At 39.0% G+C, this 16,729-nt stretch overlaps 1 protein-coding gene across 1 annotated transcript in view; it reads left to right on the plus strand.

Annotated features, from left to right (window-relative positions):
• Positions 1-16,729, plus strand: part of grin2da (glutamate receptor, ionotropic, N-methyl D-aspartate 2D, a) — a 237,814-nt gene that overhangs the window by 190,947 nt on the left and 30,138 nt on the right. The window contains exons 11-14 of the mRNA XM_005933743.2: positions 5,421-5,546; positions 8,029-8,141; positions 12,324-12,440; positions 13,303-13,463. Of these exons, the coding sequence (XP_005933805.1) occupies positions 5,421-5,546; positions 8,029-8,141; positions 12,324-12,440; positions 13,303-13,463 (517 nt within the window). The remainder of the gene's footprint in view (positions 1-5,420; positions 5,547-8,028; positions 8,142-12,323; positions 12,441-13,302; positions 13,464-16,729) is intronic.

A 16,729-nucleotide genomic window follows, 5' to 3' on the forward strand; every position in this document is an offset into this window, starting at 1 on the left:
CAAGCACCCACTGAAGTATAAATAAAGACCGGGGCAGTTTCTCAGTGCGAGTCTCAGTGCTGGAGGCTGCCCTTGCTAGCAAGAAGTTCTGTGTGTTTCTCTTCTCTGAGTCTTTACTGAAGGAGTGTTTTAGAGTATATTTCTTAACAACACGTATCTTGAATTGACTTTCCCTGTTTAAATGCACTCCTCTGCAAAATGGTGATGTAGCTGCTGGAAACCAAACATCACTGAGAGAGTACATAACTCACTACAAAACCCAACATACTCATGTCATCGATAAGTGAAAGTGAACTAAACCTGATCAAGTTCAATTTTGATTCAACTACCCAAAGACACAAATACCTCCCGACACCTGCAGGTCAATAAATCCACTGCTGTGTCTAATCTGAACTCACAATTCCCCAAACTTTGCTTGTTCAGCGTTCGCTGCTGCTGAGTTTGAAAACGCCTTTACACCAAAAAATATAATCAAACATATCGAATCACTTCCCTCAGAATACACTAAAGAGAAGCTCAGCACTGCTTCCGAAACTCTCACACGAAATGCTTTGAAATGGTTAAAGAAAAGAAATCATTTGAAATGTCTCACAGATACACAAAAATGACTTGCTACAAAATCGTCATTTGTATGATGCTTAATTGAAATTAAATACAAGCCACAGAAATGTTGTTTGTAATTCTTTAAACCTACTCGAGCATTGCAACACTGCTGCAGTTGTGCTGCTATTGCCACACAAATTAGCTGCTTTACATTTTGCTATCAATTTATTTACGACCATGGCAGCATAATTCTGTCCAATGACGCTGCAATAAATCCTCTTTTGTGTGGGCACTTCAACAAGGACCGTATTGATTCTTCATTGGTGCTACGCCAGGCACGTGTACATTAACTCTGCTTGTACTTGTTTTGTTTCATTGCACTGTAGTCTGTCGTGCCTGTGAGGTGTTCCTAAAATTAGATATTACAAAGATTATTCTACTCAGTAGCATAATTTTCAACATTCTGTTAATGACTGTTATTATGTACACTCTCCTCCACTATAACAATAGACACAGAAAACAAAACAGTCATTAAACCATTTTCTTTGTATAGGAAAAGTCATTCACAAAACAAGCAGGCAACCAGTATTTATTTATTGGCTTTTATTAAAAACGTCAGTGAGTGCCTTTCAAAAATCAGAACGCATCATTCAAAACTAGATTTAGAACCTGAAAAGAAATAAATTAATATAAAAATTCAAAAGAAATTTGAAGAAAACATTTAAAGCGACCGTGGGCATCGGCTAGATTCAGCACAAATCCAGCAAACGTATCCATCCAGTCCAACTCTTGATTTAATTTAAAATCATTAGAAATGTATAATTCATTGACTCTTATGCAACGTTGATGTTGTTTTTGTGACACACAGTTTATTACATTATTAATCATCCATAATGTTGCATGGCAAACTTAAGGTTTCACATATACTAAAATAAACGCAGCATTTATTTTCATTATAAAACTTTAATGTGGGTTGCAATGAATAATGTTTTATAATAAAAAAACAAACTATTGTTCTGTAGTCATCCTTTTCCCCGAAACTGTTGTTCATCAATCTTTTTTAAATGTTCTTTCTCTCTAAATGACATTTTAAGGTTGAAGTTACTTTATTGTCTCCCTAAATAAATAAATAAATTTTTTATCTATATAGCACCATTCAAGACAGAATCACAAAGTGCTGCACACAAGATTACAAGTTATAAAAAGATTTAAAAAAGAGAAAATAAAACAGGCAAAAACTTAACCAAAGGAGAAAACTGTTTTGGATGAAAGGAACTGCTGCATGAAACCAGATATTACTAAACATCACAATAAAAACATACTAAATGGGTGCACATAAAAAAAACAACATCTGAGCAAAGAAGCTGTTTGCACTGTTAACCTTAAACCGATGCAAACATGCACATCTTCATACATAAATTACAGGCACCAAAACCTCTCGCTTTACATGTTTAACAGCACACATGCAATTGGTAAAAACCGCAGTTATCTTGTTCTTTAATAAATGTAACTGTCAGGTGGACAGATTGTTTCAAACGATTGTGTTTAAACAGAGGAACCTTGTTCAGGATAGTCAAACAAAGATTAGTTTGCAAATATTAAACATTATCAATGTGCATTAAACAACATGCATTATTCACCTATTCATACAAGCATTTCTTTCTGTGCCTAAGTGCTTTCATCAATGCCTTGCCCAAGGATATTTGGCATGTCTATAGGAACGGCCAGGGATCAAACCACCAACCTTCCTGTTAGTAGATGACCCACCTAAAGCACACCATCTGAAACTGATTAGGACAGATATAGCATGAAAAGGAGAAGCTGGTGTGGAGTTGGGTTGCAAAGTAGCTTGCAGATGCATAGCAACTTTAGGCAGACTAAAGCAGCTTAAACCACACTCCCAAATGGAATTTGTCACTTAAAGTTGTGTAATCTGACCCAACAGATGATATGGGCTGGCACTGGCATCAGCTCTTTTACTGTGATTTCAGCTAAGCTTGACTTTGTGCCTGCTTGTACGAGCATTAAGCTCGATTAAAATTCAGGTCTCCTTGTGACAGCCTCCTTGTGATTATGATGCATATCTAGTTTCATGCTTTTTCTGTTAAAAATGTATCCTCCATGCATGATTTTGAAAATGTTTCTACCAAAAATTTAATAAAAAGAAAACGATTATCATAAACAGAATTAAATGAAATTATTATTCAATTTAACAATGAAAACCTAGCTGAAATTATAATGCATCGTCGCAGTCCTTGTGGCACACGGGTTGGCAGCCCATGCAGCCTTAAAAGCATATTAACCCTGTCTGGCAGTAAGTTTAATGGATAATCCTGAGCCTCTCCACCTGCTCCCTCACTGTGTGTCTCTCTGCACGGGAGCCACAGCTAAAAGCCTCGTATATAAACGATGCTTGTTACTCTTTGGTATGTCAGCACACAGTCACATTTGATTTAGCATCTCATCCTGGAAGTAACACAAGGAGAGACTAAAGTGTTGATGAGGCGACCCAGTAGCTCAGCCCATCTCTCTGGTGCTGTTTGATTAGTGTTACATCTGCCAATGTCGGTCTAGGCAGCAAATCCCTCACTAATTTGGCAAATCTCAGGAGAATCTGCTTGTTTCCTCTGCCGGCAGTTAGACTAGCACCCATTACTTGATATGAGGAGAGACAATTTCCTCCTGTCTACATCCAGACGTCTAACAATTTAATACAAGACTGCTCATTTGCTGTGTCATGCAGCTACACAGTGGCAGAAACAGAAAGTGTCAATGTGTAAATTATTCAGCACACATTTCTTTTCCTGAAATGTATAATACATGGATGCTCGCTCCATATTCATGGACATAATAAAAACATTAAAATCAAATCCCTGACTCGGACTTAGATGTTTTATATTATTTTTCATTAAAATATTTACATCCCATTCAATGTTTCATCACTTCTGTGATCCCTCCTGCTTTGAGATATGTCTTTTCTCTCATTACAATTTTTGTTTTGGTTGAATTTACTATGAATCTGAGCTGACACAGAATAGAACCAACAACAGAATGACCTACAGTATCTAGCTTTGTTTTACTATCTTGGTTTCTATTTTTCTCTGTAATTTTCAAAATGTTCAAATGCAGTCTCCAAATAGTTGATTCTGTTCATCTGGACGTAGTATTTTGGGGGAGAAACGTTTCGTCACTCATCCAAGTGACTTCTTCAGTCTCAGCTGACTGCAGGTTTCCCAGTCTTTTAAACAGCACATTTGCATAATGACTGAAACCAGCCCACTGAAGGAACAATGACAACAAAACGTATGACGCCTTTTGTATGGCCTGCTTTAACAACGCGCTAACCTTATTTACAATCAATATTGTATGGATGTAATAATGGTGCTAAAGATACAGAGGGCTGTTAAAAAATAAAAAGAAAGTTTATCCAGGTCATTTTACTTTAAGTCAGTTTACTAAAAGTGAGTGATGGTGTCAGCTGAACACAAAAAAAAAACAAACTCCTACGGTTCTGTCACTCTAATGGGAATAGTTTTTTTATTCTGACATTTTTACATATAGTGTGGAAGCTGAAGCATCAGATCAGGCTGTCTGAAAATCACTGATTGTGTTTCACCTTCCAATTAGAGCCTGATCATGTTCAGTTGGGAGGTCAGTTCCTTAATTGTTGGGAGGTCAGTTCCTTAATCTTAATTATGCAAGTTCTCATGACCATTGATCAACAAGCACTGACCAAAACCCACTGATCAAAGACCACTGATCAATGGCCATTCACAGAGAGTTGGGGAATGGCTGCAATCACAGCATTGTAAGATTTTGCCATCTTCATCTTACCATCAAGACGTTCAAATGGAGTCTTTTTACAAAGACAAAAAAAAGCTCAGTTGTACCAGTGGTAAGGTCACGCTTGGAGCTTGACACTCTGCTGTGTCTGAGTATTTCAGGGTAAAAGGATCAAGCTCCTGTGTAAATTAATATGGAGCGAGCCATAACTGCAATTTCAATGGCTACTGGGATGTGAAAACTGTGTGTGCTGTATAGAATCAACCGCCAGAGTCGATAAAACCCTGTAAAAAGTTCAGTTACTTTGCACCAAAATATAGTTTAAAAAGTTGTTGTTGTTTTTTTTATTTCACTTGCAGAATGAAATAAAAAAAGTGATTTCACTTACAGGTGAAAGCACGGTGGTTAGCACTGTTACCTCAAAGCAAGAAGGTCCTGGCTTCAATTCCACTATCTGGCCAAACTGTGTGGAGTTTGTATGTTTTCATTTTCGTGGGTTCTCCCGGCTTCCTCCCACAGTCCAAAGACACACTTAGTGGGGATAGGTTAATTGAAAACACTAAATTGCAACCATCCAGGGTGTACCCTGCCTCTCGCCCTAGGACAGTTGGGATAGGCTCCAGTGCGACCTGTGACCTTGAAAAGGATGGATGCAGGTTGTACTTGTACTACAGAGTGCTGACGCTATGATTGTGTGTAGCTCATCTCAGTAAACTATCAAACAACTTCTCTTTGTCGCTGCCTTACGATGCCTCTTGTTTAGATCAGGTTCACAGTGACATTGAGAAACGTGCAGTGAAAAGTTTTTGTTTGCTAGTTTAGAACAAGTGATTTAACCCTCTGGGGTCTAAGTAACCCCGTGTGCTAATCCTAACCCTCTGCATATTGGAGGAGCAGACTTTTTTTATAACATCCACTGCACCAGAAACAGTTGGTGCATGGGATGACAAGGGTCTTCTCAAACCTATAGTTGTTAGGCATCAATCTTTGTTCACTGTCCACACAGATTCCCATTTTATGAAGGGGTAATTAGTAAATGTCAGGAAAACTTCCTAAAGTTTTCCTATTCGTTCTTGTGTGTTGGTGTATTGCAGAGCCCTACAGCCCAGCGGTGTGGGTGATGATGTTTGTGATGTGCCTGTCGGTCGTGGCTGTCACCGTCTTCATCTTTGAGTTCTTCAGCCCCGTGGGATACAACCGCAGCCTGCAGAGTGCTAAGAGTAAGTGACGGAGTCGCTCCAGTGTCTGCACGCCAATCAACCCACCACCACTGCTCATTTCACAACAGTATTACCAACTTGTCACTTTGTCAGTTATGTAAGCGAGGGGGGGCTGATTTGAGGAGGGTGTTTGTCCAAATTATTATAATTAAGCGTTCCGCTTTTTTTTGACTTCACAGGATTCAAAACAATCACTTCACACCCACAATGTGGCTTATTTAATAATAATGAAACAAACACGGACTGCGTGGTGGTGGTTGATGTTGACGTCTTTACAGTACTTGTCACTTCACCATTATTGCAACTATTTACTGTGTGCGTCTCTGCCCCGACACATTTATTTTTAATTAGAACCTGGAAAAGTTGTTCTTTATGTTTTAATAAACTGACACAAGTAGAAGTGAACTCATTTTATGTGACAGGTAGATGTCTGTGCACACTCGTCATTTTTCTTTCTTCTGTATCAAACCGCTTCAACTTTCATCTCTCTTTATAAGCATGTTTAAATCTTATTCTTATCTTATTATATAATCGTTTATATCCTCACAAAAGTCGAATAAGCTAAAGTTTAAAGGTCTACTTACCAGTTTTTGGCAGTTGCATCTCTGTCGTCCTCTTTTTTTCCAACATTTCCAGGGTGTCAAATACTAGTGTTGTGTCAGAAGCTGCCAGCTTCCCAGAAATACAAAACCTTGAGACACTGACCATTGCAATGGTATATAGTATAATACGGACTATATAGCAGTCCTTTTTTTTCCAAGAGCATAAAGCTCATGGAAGGGTTTGGTAGCTAGAAGATGGTCCACTTTGGGATCTTTTAACATGCTTTCCCTTGCTACTTGGTCAGAGTTAATCACCAGATTTAGGAAAATATTATGGTCCCTACACATTAAACATTTAAAAGTACTGTTTGAGTTTAAGGAGGGTCTATATGTGATGAGTTCCCAACTTGTGCTCACACTTCAGTGGCTTTGACAAAATAGCAACATATTATCCATTCTATGACTTAAATACATCAAACTAACTTCCACTTCACTCAAATATAATACACTTTAAAGTGTAAAGACACTATAAAGTGCCTTGTGTGCTTAATTTGTGCACTCATTACTTGAAGAAAAGGTACTTCAGATACTTCAAAGTAATCCTCTCCACACATCTGTACCATATCTACATGCTGACTGTGTTTCCATAAACGTGCAGCTTCACCTTTAATGTTGAACAATGAGCTATAGTCAGTGTCTTTTTGTTCTTTTATTTCTCATCCTTCTGAGACTTCACAGCATAGTGATTCACAGCGTAATGACCTTACATTCAACACGAGCGTGTCTGCTGCCAGGTTTAATAACTTTAAATAAGTCCTCTTCTCAGTTACGTCTGTTTGAACTTTCAACATGAGACATTTCTTAGATCACTGCAGGGCAGCTGGTCCATACAATCACTGCAATTTAATGCATGTTAATGTTGTTAATGTTGACGTTCTGTATTGTCATAGCAACACCGTCCACATGTCTAATTTCTACTTTAATTTCAAAGTCTGGGCTCTGTCCCTGTATTTCCAATTAAAAGTCTTAAAGCAACAGTGGACTGTGACTATTCAGATAACAACATGCTTCTGTTCGCTAGCATTACCTGATTTCAGGCAGACTTGCAAATATTTCATTCACAATGTCACCAAGGCCACACAGTTATGCGCTGCTCTTTTATGGCGGTTAACCAAACTATTATAAAACCAACTAGTTTCTGTCTTTGAAGCATCTTGGAATTATTTTTTCAGAGTACAGAATACTTTCAATAGTGTTCTGTAACTTTTGAAATACTTTTCATATATGTTTTATATAAAACTGTTTCTTCTGCATCTCATTGTCTTGAAAATTCCTGTTGGATCAGTCCTGCCCCACAGAACCTCCACTACTTGTTACCTGTTGGCTTTGCTTTCTGTGAAACCACAAAAGACTAAATTTTACCCAGAATCATGAACCCGGACCTGGAACCTGGACCTCAGCAATGATCTTAAGTGACTAAAAGGAAATCTTTATGAATGAGTGAAAATATGGGAAATATTTCTACCACTATTACCATTGCTAGTAGTAGTTATAGAGGATGATAGTACATGCTATAGAATATTTCCTCTGTGGCAGCGGTGCTGAATCAGCCTGTTAGAGATGGTGCACCACTGCCTGCCAGTAAATGGTGCAAAGGGAACTCAGGATTATCCATCATGGATAATAGTTCAGTGGCCTTCTCCATGTGGATGTGAGCAACATGTCACAAATCTTAATTTCTTTGTTGCTACTCAAAGAGTGATGCATTTCTTCCTAAGAGCATAAATTTGGATATTTAAGTCATCTCTTAATATTTCTTTGAAAATAGTTTTTTTTCCCCAACTCTGGCCATAATTCATCACCCAACACAATTTCCAGTAATGTCTTAAACAGGTATTACTTTCCTTCATAAACACACTGTCTGTCTGTCTGTTTCTCAGAGTCAGGGGGATCTAAGTTCACCATAGGGAAATCTGTCTGGCTGCTCTGGGCTCTGGTCTTCAATAACTCTGTGCCTGTGGAGAATCCCAGAGGAACCACCAGCAAGATCATGGTAAATTTAGTTGAATGGCTGTGTTTTTTATTTTGTTTTTTTTATTTTTTTTATTTATTAATTGTGTGAATGACTCATCAAACTAGAGCATCAATTACAGTCAACTCCAGGTTCAGTATTTATTGGTCAAAGATGCAATTTTAACCATTTTAATTGTTTTAATAGCAAAAACATTAGCACTTTCCAAATCAATCATTTGGGACAATTCTTAAAAAAAATCCACTGACCAGCTCAGTAGGAGCAAACAGCTAGAATGACCACAGAAGAGCAATACAATTCATGTCCATTAAATTTGTTCCATGTTTAAGAACAATAGCTTCATAGCAAGAACATTCTCGAGGAGGAAGTTTTATCATCATCACGGTCTACAATGAGCAGGTGACTTCATATAATACAGAGGACTTACAACCAAGTGGAGTAGCACAGTTTTGCAGTGGTTGCCTCACAGCGAGAACGTCCTGGATTTGAATTCATGTCCTCCTCATACTTGGGTGGGTTTTCTCTGAGAGCTCCAGTTTTCTCCACATTACAAAGTTTGAGCTACTTGGCAATTCTAAATTAGTCATAGGTGTGAATGTGTCAGTGGTTGTTTATGTCTCTGTACATGGACTGCCAATCTGTCCAGGGTGTACCTGTGTGACAGCTGGGCTAGATTCCAGATCCTGAACTGGGTATGCAGAAGAAAATTGACGGATACAACAATGTATAAATCACTAGTTACGCACAAGAACAAGAAGATCAGACTGCACTTTGCCAGAAAACACATAAAAGAGCCTGCAGAGTTCTGGAAAAGATTCTTTGGACAGATGAACCCACGATTAGAGATCAGAAAGGAAAGTAAGGAGAGAAAGAGCTCATGAGCCAAAACATAGCACGTCATCTGTCAGACACAGTGGAGGGAATGTTGTGCTGTTAGTCTTTATTGGCTGTAACTGCTAATAAAAGTAGCAGGATGAATTCTGAAGTGTACAGGGTTGTACTCCAAATGCTGGCAAACAGTGCAAATGGACAGTGAACCAAAGCATACTGGGAAAAGGAACCCAAGAGTTTCTTAAGGCAATGGAATGTGAGATGAGAAATCGGATTATAACCAAAGCGCTTAACCCTATTCAGTTTTATAAAACCAAAGGCCGACAGAGAAAGAGCAACTGAAGGTGAGTGCAGGGAAGGTCTTTACTGCAGCCACCCTCAGGAGGTAACACAGCGTTTGGAGATCGCCACAGGTTCTAAACTTTAGTGCGTCATTGAATAAAAAGGATTTTCATACTTGATTTTTCATTAAGTATTAAAAACAATCATTTTTACTTAAAGTGATGTTAATTTGTGGTGGTCTACAGAAGCAAAATTATAAAACTTCTATCTATTAACAAGCCTAAATTAACAAATTTTGAGTCAAAAGTAGTTCAACTTTCAAATGACTACATTCTCACCATCAAGCGGATACCTGTGTGACATTAAACTGTAGTCATTAAAAATGTCATGTTTCAGTGTAATCTAGGTGTCTACAAGACAATTATTTAACAGACTGTTTAGTCACTTGTTTCACTGTGGTGGTCCTTTCAGTACCTGCTGTTACTTTGGGCTTGCAATCTCTAATGCAGAGTAAAGCCACAGGAGGGGAAAACTCGAGGTGTATTTTGTTCGACTGCTTGCCCAAGTGCTTTTCAACAAAACCCCAATCATCTTAAGAGCTCATTAGCTGCTTGATAGGCTTCACAAAAGGGGGTTAGAGCAGAGAAGATGATTATTCAACATCGTATGTGTGCTTTTTTTTTAACCTGGATTTGAAGTTAGTTGTATTTTAGCCTGCAGGTAAGAGTTATTAATGGTTTTCTTGCCCATCGAACCATTTCCCATGTTCAATTTAAGATTAAAAAATCCACTGAAGAGAAAACTGTATATTTAAGGTTCCCCTTTAGCAGCACCAGCACTCTGTATCTGATATGTTTTTGCAACACTTGCCAGCCAAAATATTCTACGAGGCAACCACGTCTAATTAAAAGGAAAAAAGAAAGAATGATTACAAGATAAATCCAATTTTAATGGAGGTTTATTTGCCAAATGACTTCCACTTCATTTTTCATACCTGCCTAAGCCTATTCAGGGTTATCAGTAAGTACCCCACTATGCACTGGAAGGATAATTGTCAACCATTTATTATTGATATTAACCATTTAAACAGATTTTACATTAGTCCACAGGTCGATAACTTCCCAAGCAGTCCGTCGTTCAAGCCTCCACTGAGGAGTTTTATTTTTTAATTATGCTGATTTGCCACAGTTAGTAGGGGTGTGCATTTACTATCTTAATCACTAAGAAAATTATGCAAATTAACTTTTGGCACAAACAGAGTACTATGGAAACAAATAGTCCTATTCACCACAGTGCAAATTTATTGCTCCGGCTAATCCACATCTCTGCTTCCTGGCTCAATGTCAGCATTCAACCATCTTATAGCAATAAAAGCAGCTCTTCTGTACGGCTAAATGTCTCCATCCCGAATTGCCTAAAAAACCTTTTGAAGAATCATATTAATTTGCTAAAGTAATTTGGGGTAGTTAATATATTTTGATTCCTTACTCAGACAGCAATACTACAATGTGAAAACAGCCATTATCTGGTGAAAATCTAGTGTTTAAATAATAAACAAACTGAAATATTAACCTCACTTGTTGCAGTTCTCTCATAAAAGTCATAATCTTTATCTGATTTAATGTGGCGTTCATGCTCGTTAAGGGCTTTTTGTATACCTCTGCACCACTTCACGAAAACACACACACACACACACACACACACACACACACACACACACACACACACACACACACTAACCCGATGCGACACCTTTAGGCCATGACAAACACTGCAAACTCTTCCTCTGAAGGCTGTTGTTTGGTTGTCGCTGGATTGTCGCTGAATATGATACCCAGTCATATGATCCCCACTAGTGATCCCCACAGTCATCAGGAGGAAATTTGCATCAGTTTGGCACAGAAGTTGATTACTCTTTAAGTAAACATCAAGAAGAAGAAGAACTCCTGAAGAAGACGGTGGCATTGACGTGCCAAAATAGGACCTCCAAGGAGCGATCTAAAAACTGCAGTGGTGCTGGAAGCACTCCAGAGGGGCGCAAATATGTAACCTTGAAGGGGTGCTTCAAGGTGATTTCAAATTTAAATGGAGTGGGGGGTTTTCTTCCTTTTTTAACAATTTTCGATTTCTCACCTTATGTTTGCGTTTCTCCAAAAACTATTAAAACAAATCAGTCAGCCACAGTTTTGTACTTGAGTCTGCAGGCCGTTCTCTAATCTGTCTTCTTCTTCAAATGGCAGATTGTTTTTTTTATTTGTGCTGCAAAAGATAATCCACTTTGTTTATGCTGAATACATTTGAACACTTCTTTAACAATAAAATATTAATTTCTGCCAACGAGTATCTGTGCAAGAAAAACAAGATTATGTAGCAAATAACCAATCAAATAGCTATAGGCTAACAGGCAATCAGCCCAAGCCTGGAATAAATTTGCACCATCTGTTTTCTGAGCTAAAGGCTATGTGAATGAAATAGCAGTTCAACTGCTTGAATGATGAAGGATGTAGTGCTTGAAGCTTGAATTATACAAAGCACTAAACATAACATATGTCACCAAGTTTCCCTCCTTTGTGGAGATGCAATATTAAATAACTTTTACACAATATATTTTTTTATTTGAAAAATACCTTTTAAATATAATTAATTACTTAAATCATGTATTTCAAAATTGTGCTTAACCAAGTGCTTTGATTCAACTAGCATATTTGCATCAATGGTCCTAAATGAATTTTAAGGTGGGCAGAAGGTATTTTTATATCCACTGTGATGGACGTGATGATGTAAGGAGTGTATTGCATGAAAAAGGGGATTTTCTTTCTTCCCATATTTAAAAATATGCAACTAGTTTAATATTATTTACAATTTAAGTTCATTTAATTGTGCGACAGATTCCTGGGTTGCAGCTTTAGGAGGCAGAAATGCCACGGTGGAAAGTATGAACCAGCCCTCCAGGCAAGACAGAGTTTCACAGCTGTGAGTTTAGCGATGAAATGCCAGGGAGTGGAAATAGAGTCACCGGGATCCTAAAATACTTTCACACCTGTCAGGCTCAGTCCTCATTGATCTTACTCCACCACGTTCTACCTTCAGGTGCTGGTGTGGGCCTTTTTCGCTGTCATCTTCCTGGCCTCCTACACTGCCAACCTGGCTGCCTTCATGATCCAGGAGGAGTACATTGACACTGTGTCAGGGCTGTCAGATAAGAAGGTATGATATGGATGGATGGATGGATAAGTGATTTACAAACAGGTGAATAGTCATATGATGGACTGAATGGTTAGCAAGAAATTCCACATATTTGATATTGAGAGAATCATGGGTATTTTACGTGATTTAAAACTTACAACACCAAAGTCTCCCAGACTCAGGGTCATCTTTCAAAATAAATACAACCCTGTTTCCAAAAACATGGAATGTTGTGTACGATGAAAAATAAATGAATAGAGAGAGATGCTAACACGTTCTCCAGTCAAAGGTCATTTTGGGTGGAATAAAGAAGCAGGGAGAAGCCGGAATCTCTTCACTGGGATCACAAATCCAAATTTTAATTCATCTTTGCACATCACAGAGAGTATATCACCCGTCTGTTATCGCCACAGACTAAAAGAAGCTACAGTTCCCTCCCCCTCATACCTTCAGCAAACCAACATCTTTTTGGAATCGGGGTTGTAAATACGATTATGCCACAAATATTGCACTCTCTCATGTCTGCCTTTAAGAGAGCACATCAGAATAGCTTAAGTTAACAGAAGTGGAAAACTGTGTACTTTCCTTTTTTTATTATTTAGATTTTTCCAGCGCAGTTTCACCACAACTCACAAAACTGTGTCCCGCTACTTTGACACTTTAAAACCTCATCTGTTTTATCAGTCTCTCTCTGCTTCTGAGCTCTTTAGAAAAGTGTAGCACAGGGGCTCTTCTTTGAAAGTGAAGTCTTTGAATCTTTGCAGCTCTTCATCCCGCAGCACGGATCGGCTCCTCTCCCTCATTTCAGCTACCACTCTTTAACTTCCATCCTTCCTCCTGTCACTTTAATCTCAGCCCACCTCCTCTTCTTCTTCTTGTGCAGTTTCAGCAGCCGGCAGAGCAGTACCCACCACTGCGTTTCGGCACGGTGCCAAATGGCAGCACTGAGGAGAACATCCGCTCCAACTATCCCAACATGCACCAGTATATGATTCGCAACAACCAGAAGGGTGTAGAGGAAGCCATTGACAACCTCAAGACTGGGTAAGGATAGAAGAACTATTAGCAACCACTTGGAGTGTGGATTGAGTGTGGATTTGTCATGTGAAATAGAAGAAATTAAAGCCTACGTGTTCGGTTAGATACGAACAGAACAATATTGGAAGTAGATCGGGACTTGGAAGAGCATGAAGTAAAAAATGTCAGATATTGTTACGACCGAACGCAACCACACTCTGCCTGCACTAGACATCTCATTTCTACAAATATACTTCTGCTGTCATCCAGTCTTTTAAACAGCACCCAGATTCAAGTTAAAGCTGCACATTTTTGACAACAGCACTTACTTTAAACAGATACCGTGCCATCTCCCCTGGTTTTTATATATCTTTTATTTTTAACTTGAGGCGGTGTTGTCGTCCACGCTCGGTTCAATTACAGGAGCCGTTTTTGCCTGACTCACCCTGTTAGCGCATTGATCTGCCTTGCCTCGGGAGCCACAGCAAACTGTTGTAACCTGTGCAGCCCCATCAGGATCATGGCTACTAAATGCAGTTGGAGAAGAGGTGTGGAGGGCTGGAAACTTTTAAATAATACATGCTAGCAGCAACCGCAGTGCGGTGGGAAAATTGCGCCATCTCAGCACTGGCTGACACTCGGGTGCCTCTTGTCTTCAACGGGGGGGGGGGGGAGTTTATTATACGCCTGTGGGACTACAAAGTACACAAAGCACTTTCCATAAAATATACACTCGCTCATTGCGTTTGATGTGGAAGCGGGCGAGGTGGAGGGGAAAGGGGGGAGTGATGCAGATTAGGGTTCAAATGTTTAATGGGACAAGCAAGCACACACACACAAGCCAGCAAGTAGCGGGCGCAGTCTTTAGTAGATTTGACGTAGCGTGTTATTAAAACACAACGATGCATTCCTTTTTATCATACTCACTTGTCCTTCTTGCCCCTCTTACATTAATTTTCCACCTCTCTCTCTATCTCACTTCAATCAGTCTGTCCGTCGTCTCTTTCATTACACACTGTTTATCTCCCTCTTCCTTATCCTTCCCTCTCATTCTGACATTATATACAAAGGAAATATCCGTCGAGGCAAAGTGATATGAAGATTTCTGTTTGATTTGCCTGCCATGGCACTGAGCACCGCCTCTCCATCTCATCTTTTCTCCTCCTGTGCTTTCCTTTTCTTCTCATGGTGATTTTTTTCTGTCCTTTGACTGGTCTATTCCTCCCTCTCTCATTAACTCCTTGCTCCCAGTTCATCAACTCCTGTGCGCTTCCTTTGCCACCCAATAATAATATCTGAACTTCCCTTTTCTCTCCTTTTGCTGTCAGCCACCTCCTCCCCTCCTGCTTTGTGTACCCTCTTCGTCACCTTTTTTTTTTTTTTTTAAATCTTCCACCCTTCAACTGAGCGCTTTCCCCCCAGTAACAATTTCGTGGATCTGTGCAGCTCCCTGAGTGTGAATATAAATGAATGTGAAGTAGAAGAGCAGGTGTAGTGACAAATCTATCATCCGCTTCTCAGATGTACATCACCAGTGTGAGCTGAGCTGTTACATTTAATCCATTACTTGATGATGAACTGTTGTAATTCACTTTTGATGTATATCCATTTTGCACTGCTTCCACTCCAGTAGCAGATTTCAAATGATTCATTTTTTCCCTATACTTTAATCTTGAGATTTTTTTCTTTTTAATTATTACTGTTACTACTGGATCACTGGAGAAGATTCTTCCTGGAGTAATTTATATTTGGTGGTATGTCTCTGCCCTTGCATGTGCACAGATAGAAAGCCTGAGGTGAGAGAGCAGCATGCAGAAACAATCTGGCATCAGTGAGAAGTGATATAACAGTGATCAAATGAGATGTGGCATTAAAAGAAGAAGCTAGGACGGAGCTGGGTTTCAGATGTGCAGCAACCACGGGGAGGCTCGCTGTTATCAGCCGGTCTGTGAGGATTACAGTCTGAGCTTCAGTTCTTGTCTTGCCTGAATTAATGCTAGTCTCAATATCTTAGATTATTATAACTAAGAATTTCCTCATTTTCCCAAAGAGTGAAACCACAGGCTGTGTAATTATCACACCATATGATGTAGTGTGTGAATTTAGGAAACCCTCCCATGACACCCTGGGAGTTGCAGTTTTGAGAATGGCACTTGGTCAGTTTCTAATTCCTAAGATATGTACAGCTGGATAATGTTGCAAAGAAAAAAATGCATATAAATGCAACTGCATCACAGAAAACTCCTTATATCTGCAACATGATTCAGATTTGAACCACATTATCCAAAGTAGCTACAAAACCACTGCTGTAGAAAATGAATTAAAGCTGGTTTGATTGATTGGTAATTTATTTCAACATGTGAACAATATACAGGTACATTTAGAAGAGAAAAATAAGGGAGAAAAAAAATACTATACAAAATACATACAAAAACACGTTCTGATTAATTTAGATGTTGAAAGGGAGTGGGAAGAAGTACACACTTATTTAATCCCACCCCTTTGCCATAAATTATCAGTTAATATCTAGTCAGCTTCCTTACTGATATAATTTGTAATAAAAATAGTGAAGAGATTTCTGATATACTATATACTATAATATCACATCATGATTATTATTATTTTTTTTAAATAGAGAGAGAGATTCAGCTGTGGGTAGTGACCGAAAGAACGAGATCGCGGATACAAGCGGCAGAAATGAGCTTCCTCCGAAGGGTGGCTGGCCTCTCCCTTAGAGATAGGGTGAGAAGTTCGGCCATCTGGGAGGGGCTCAGAGTAGAGCCGCTGCTCCTCCACATCGAAAGGAGCCAGCTGAGGTGGTTCGAGCATCTGACAAGGATGCCTCCTGGGCGCCTCCTGGGTGAGGTGTTCCGGGCATGTCCCACCGGGAGGAGGCCCCCGGGGCAATGTTTGGACATTGTTTTAATTCCATATTCAGTTTGTTCCACAGTTTCACTCCATGAACAGAAACACAAAAGCCTTTTCTTGTAGTACGTACCTTCCCTGTTTTGAAGTTACAAAATCCCCTTAAATTATAACTTCCTTCTTTCAAAAAAACCCATACTCCGAATATTACCTGGCAGTTCTTTATTTTTTGCTTTGAATAGAATTTGTGCTGTTTGGAATTTCACTAGATTGTCAATTTTCAATATTTCATACTGCAAAAATAGTGAGTTTGTATGTTCCTATAACCTGCATTGTGGATGATTCGAATTGCTTTTTTTTGAAGATTAAAAAGTGAATGTAATGTGGTTTTATAGTTATTGCCCCAGACCTCTGCACAATAGCTTAAG

This window comes from Haplochromis burtoni, unplaced genomic scaffold, assembly GCF_018398535.1.
Source record: "Haplochromis burtoni strain Fernald_Lab_line unplaced genomic scaffold, NCSU_Asbu1 Contig_168, whole genome shotgun sequence".
In the NCBI taxonomy this organism is placed as follows: Eukaryota; Metazoa; Chordata; class Actinopteri; order Cichliformes; family Cichlidae; genus Haplochromis; species Haplochromis burtoni.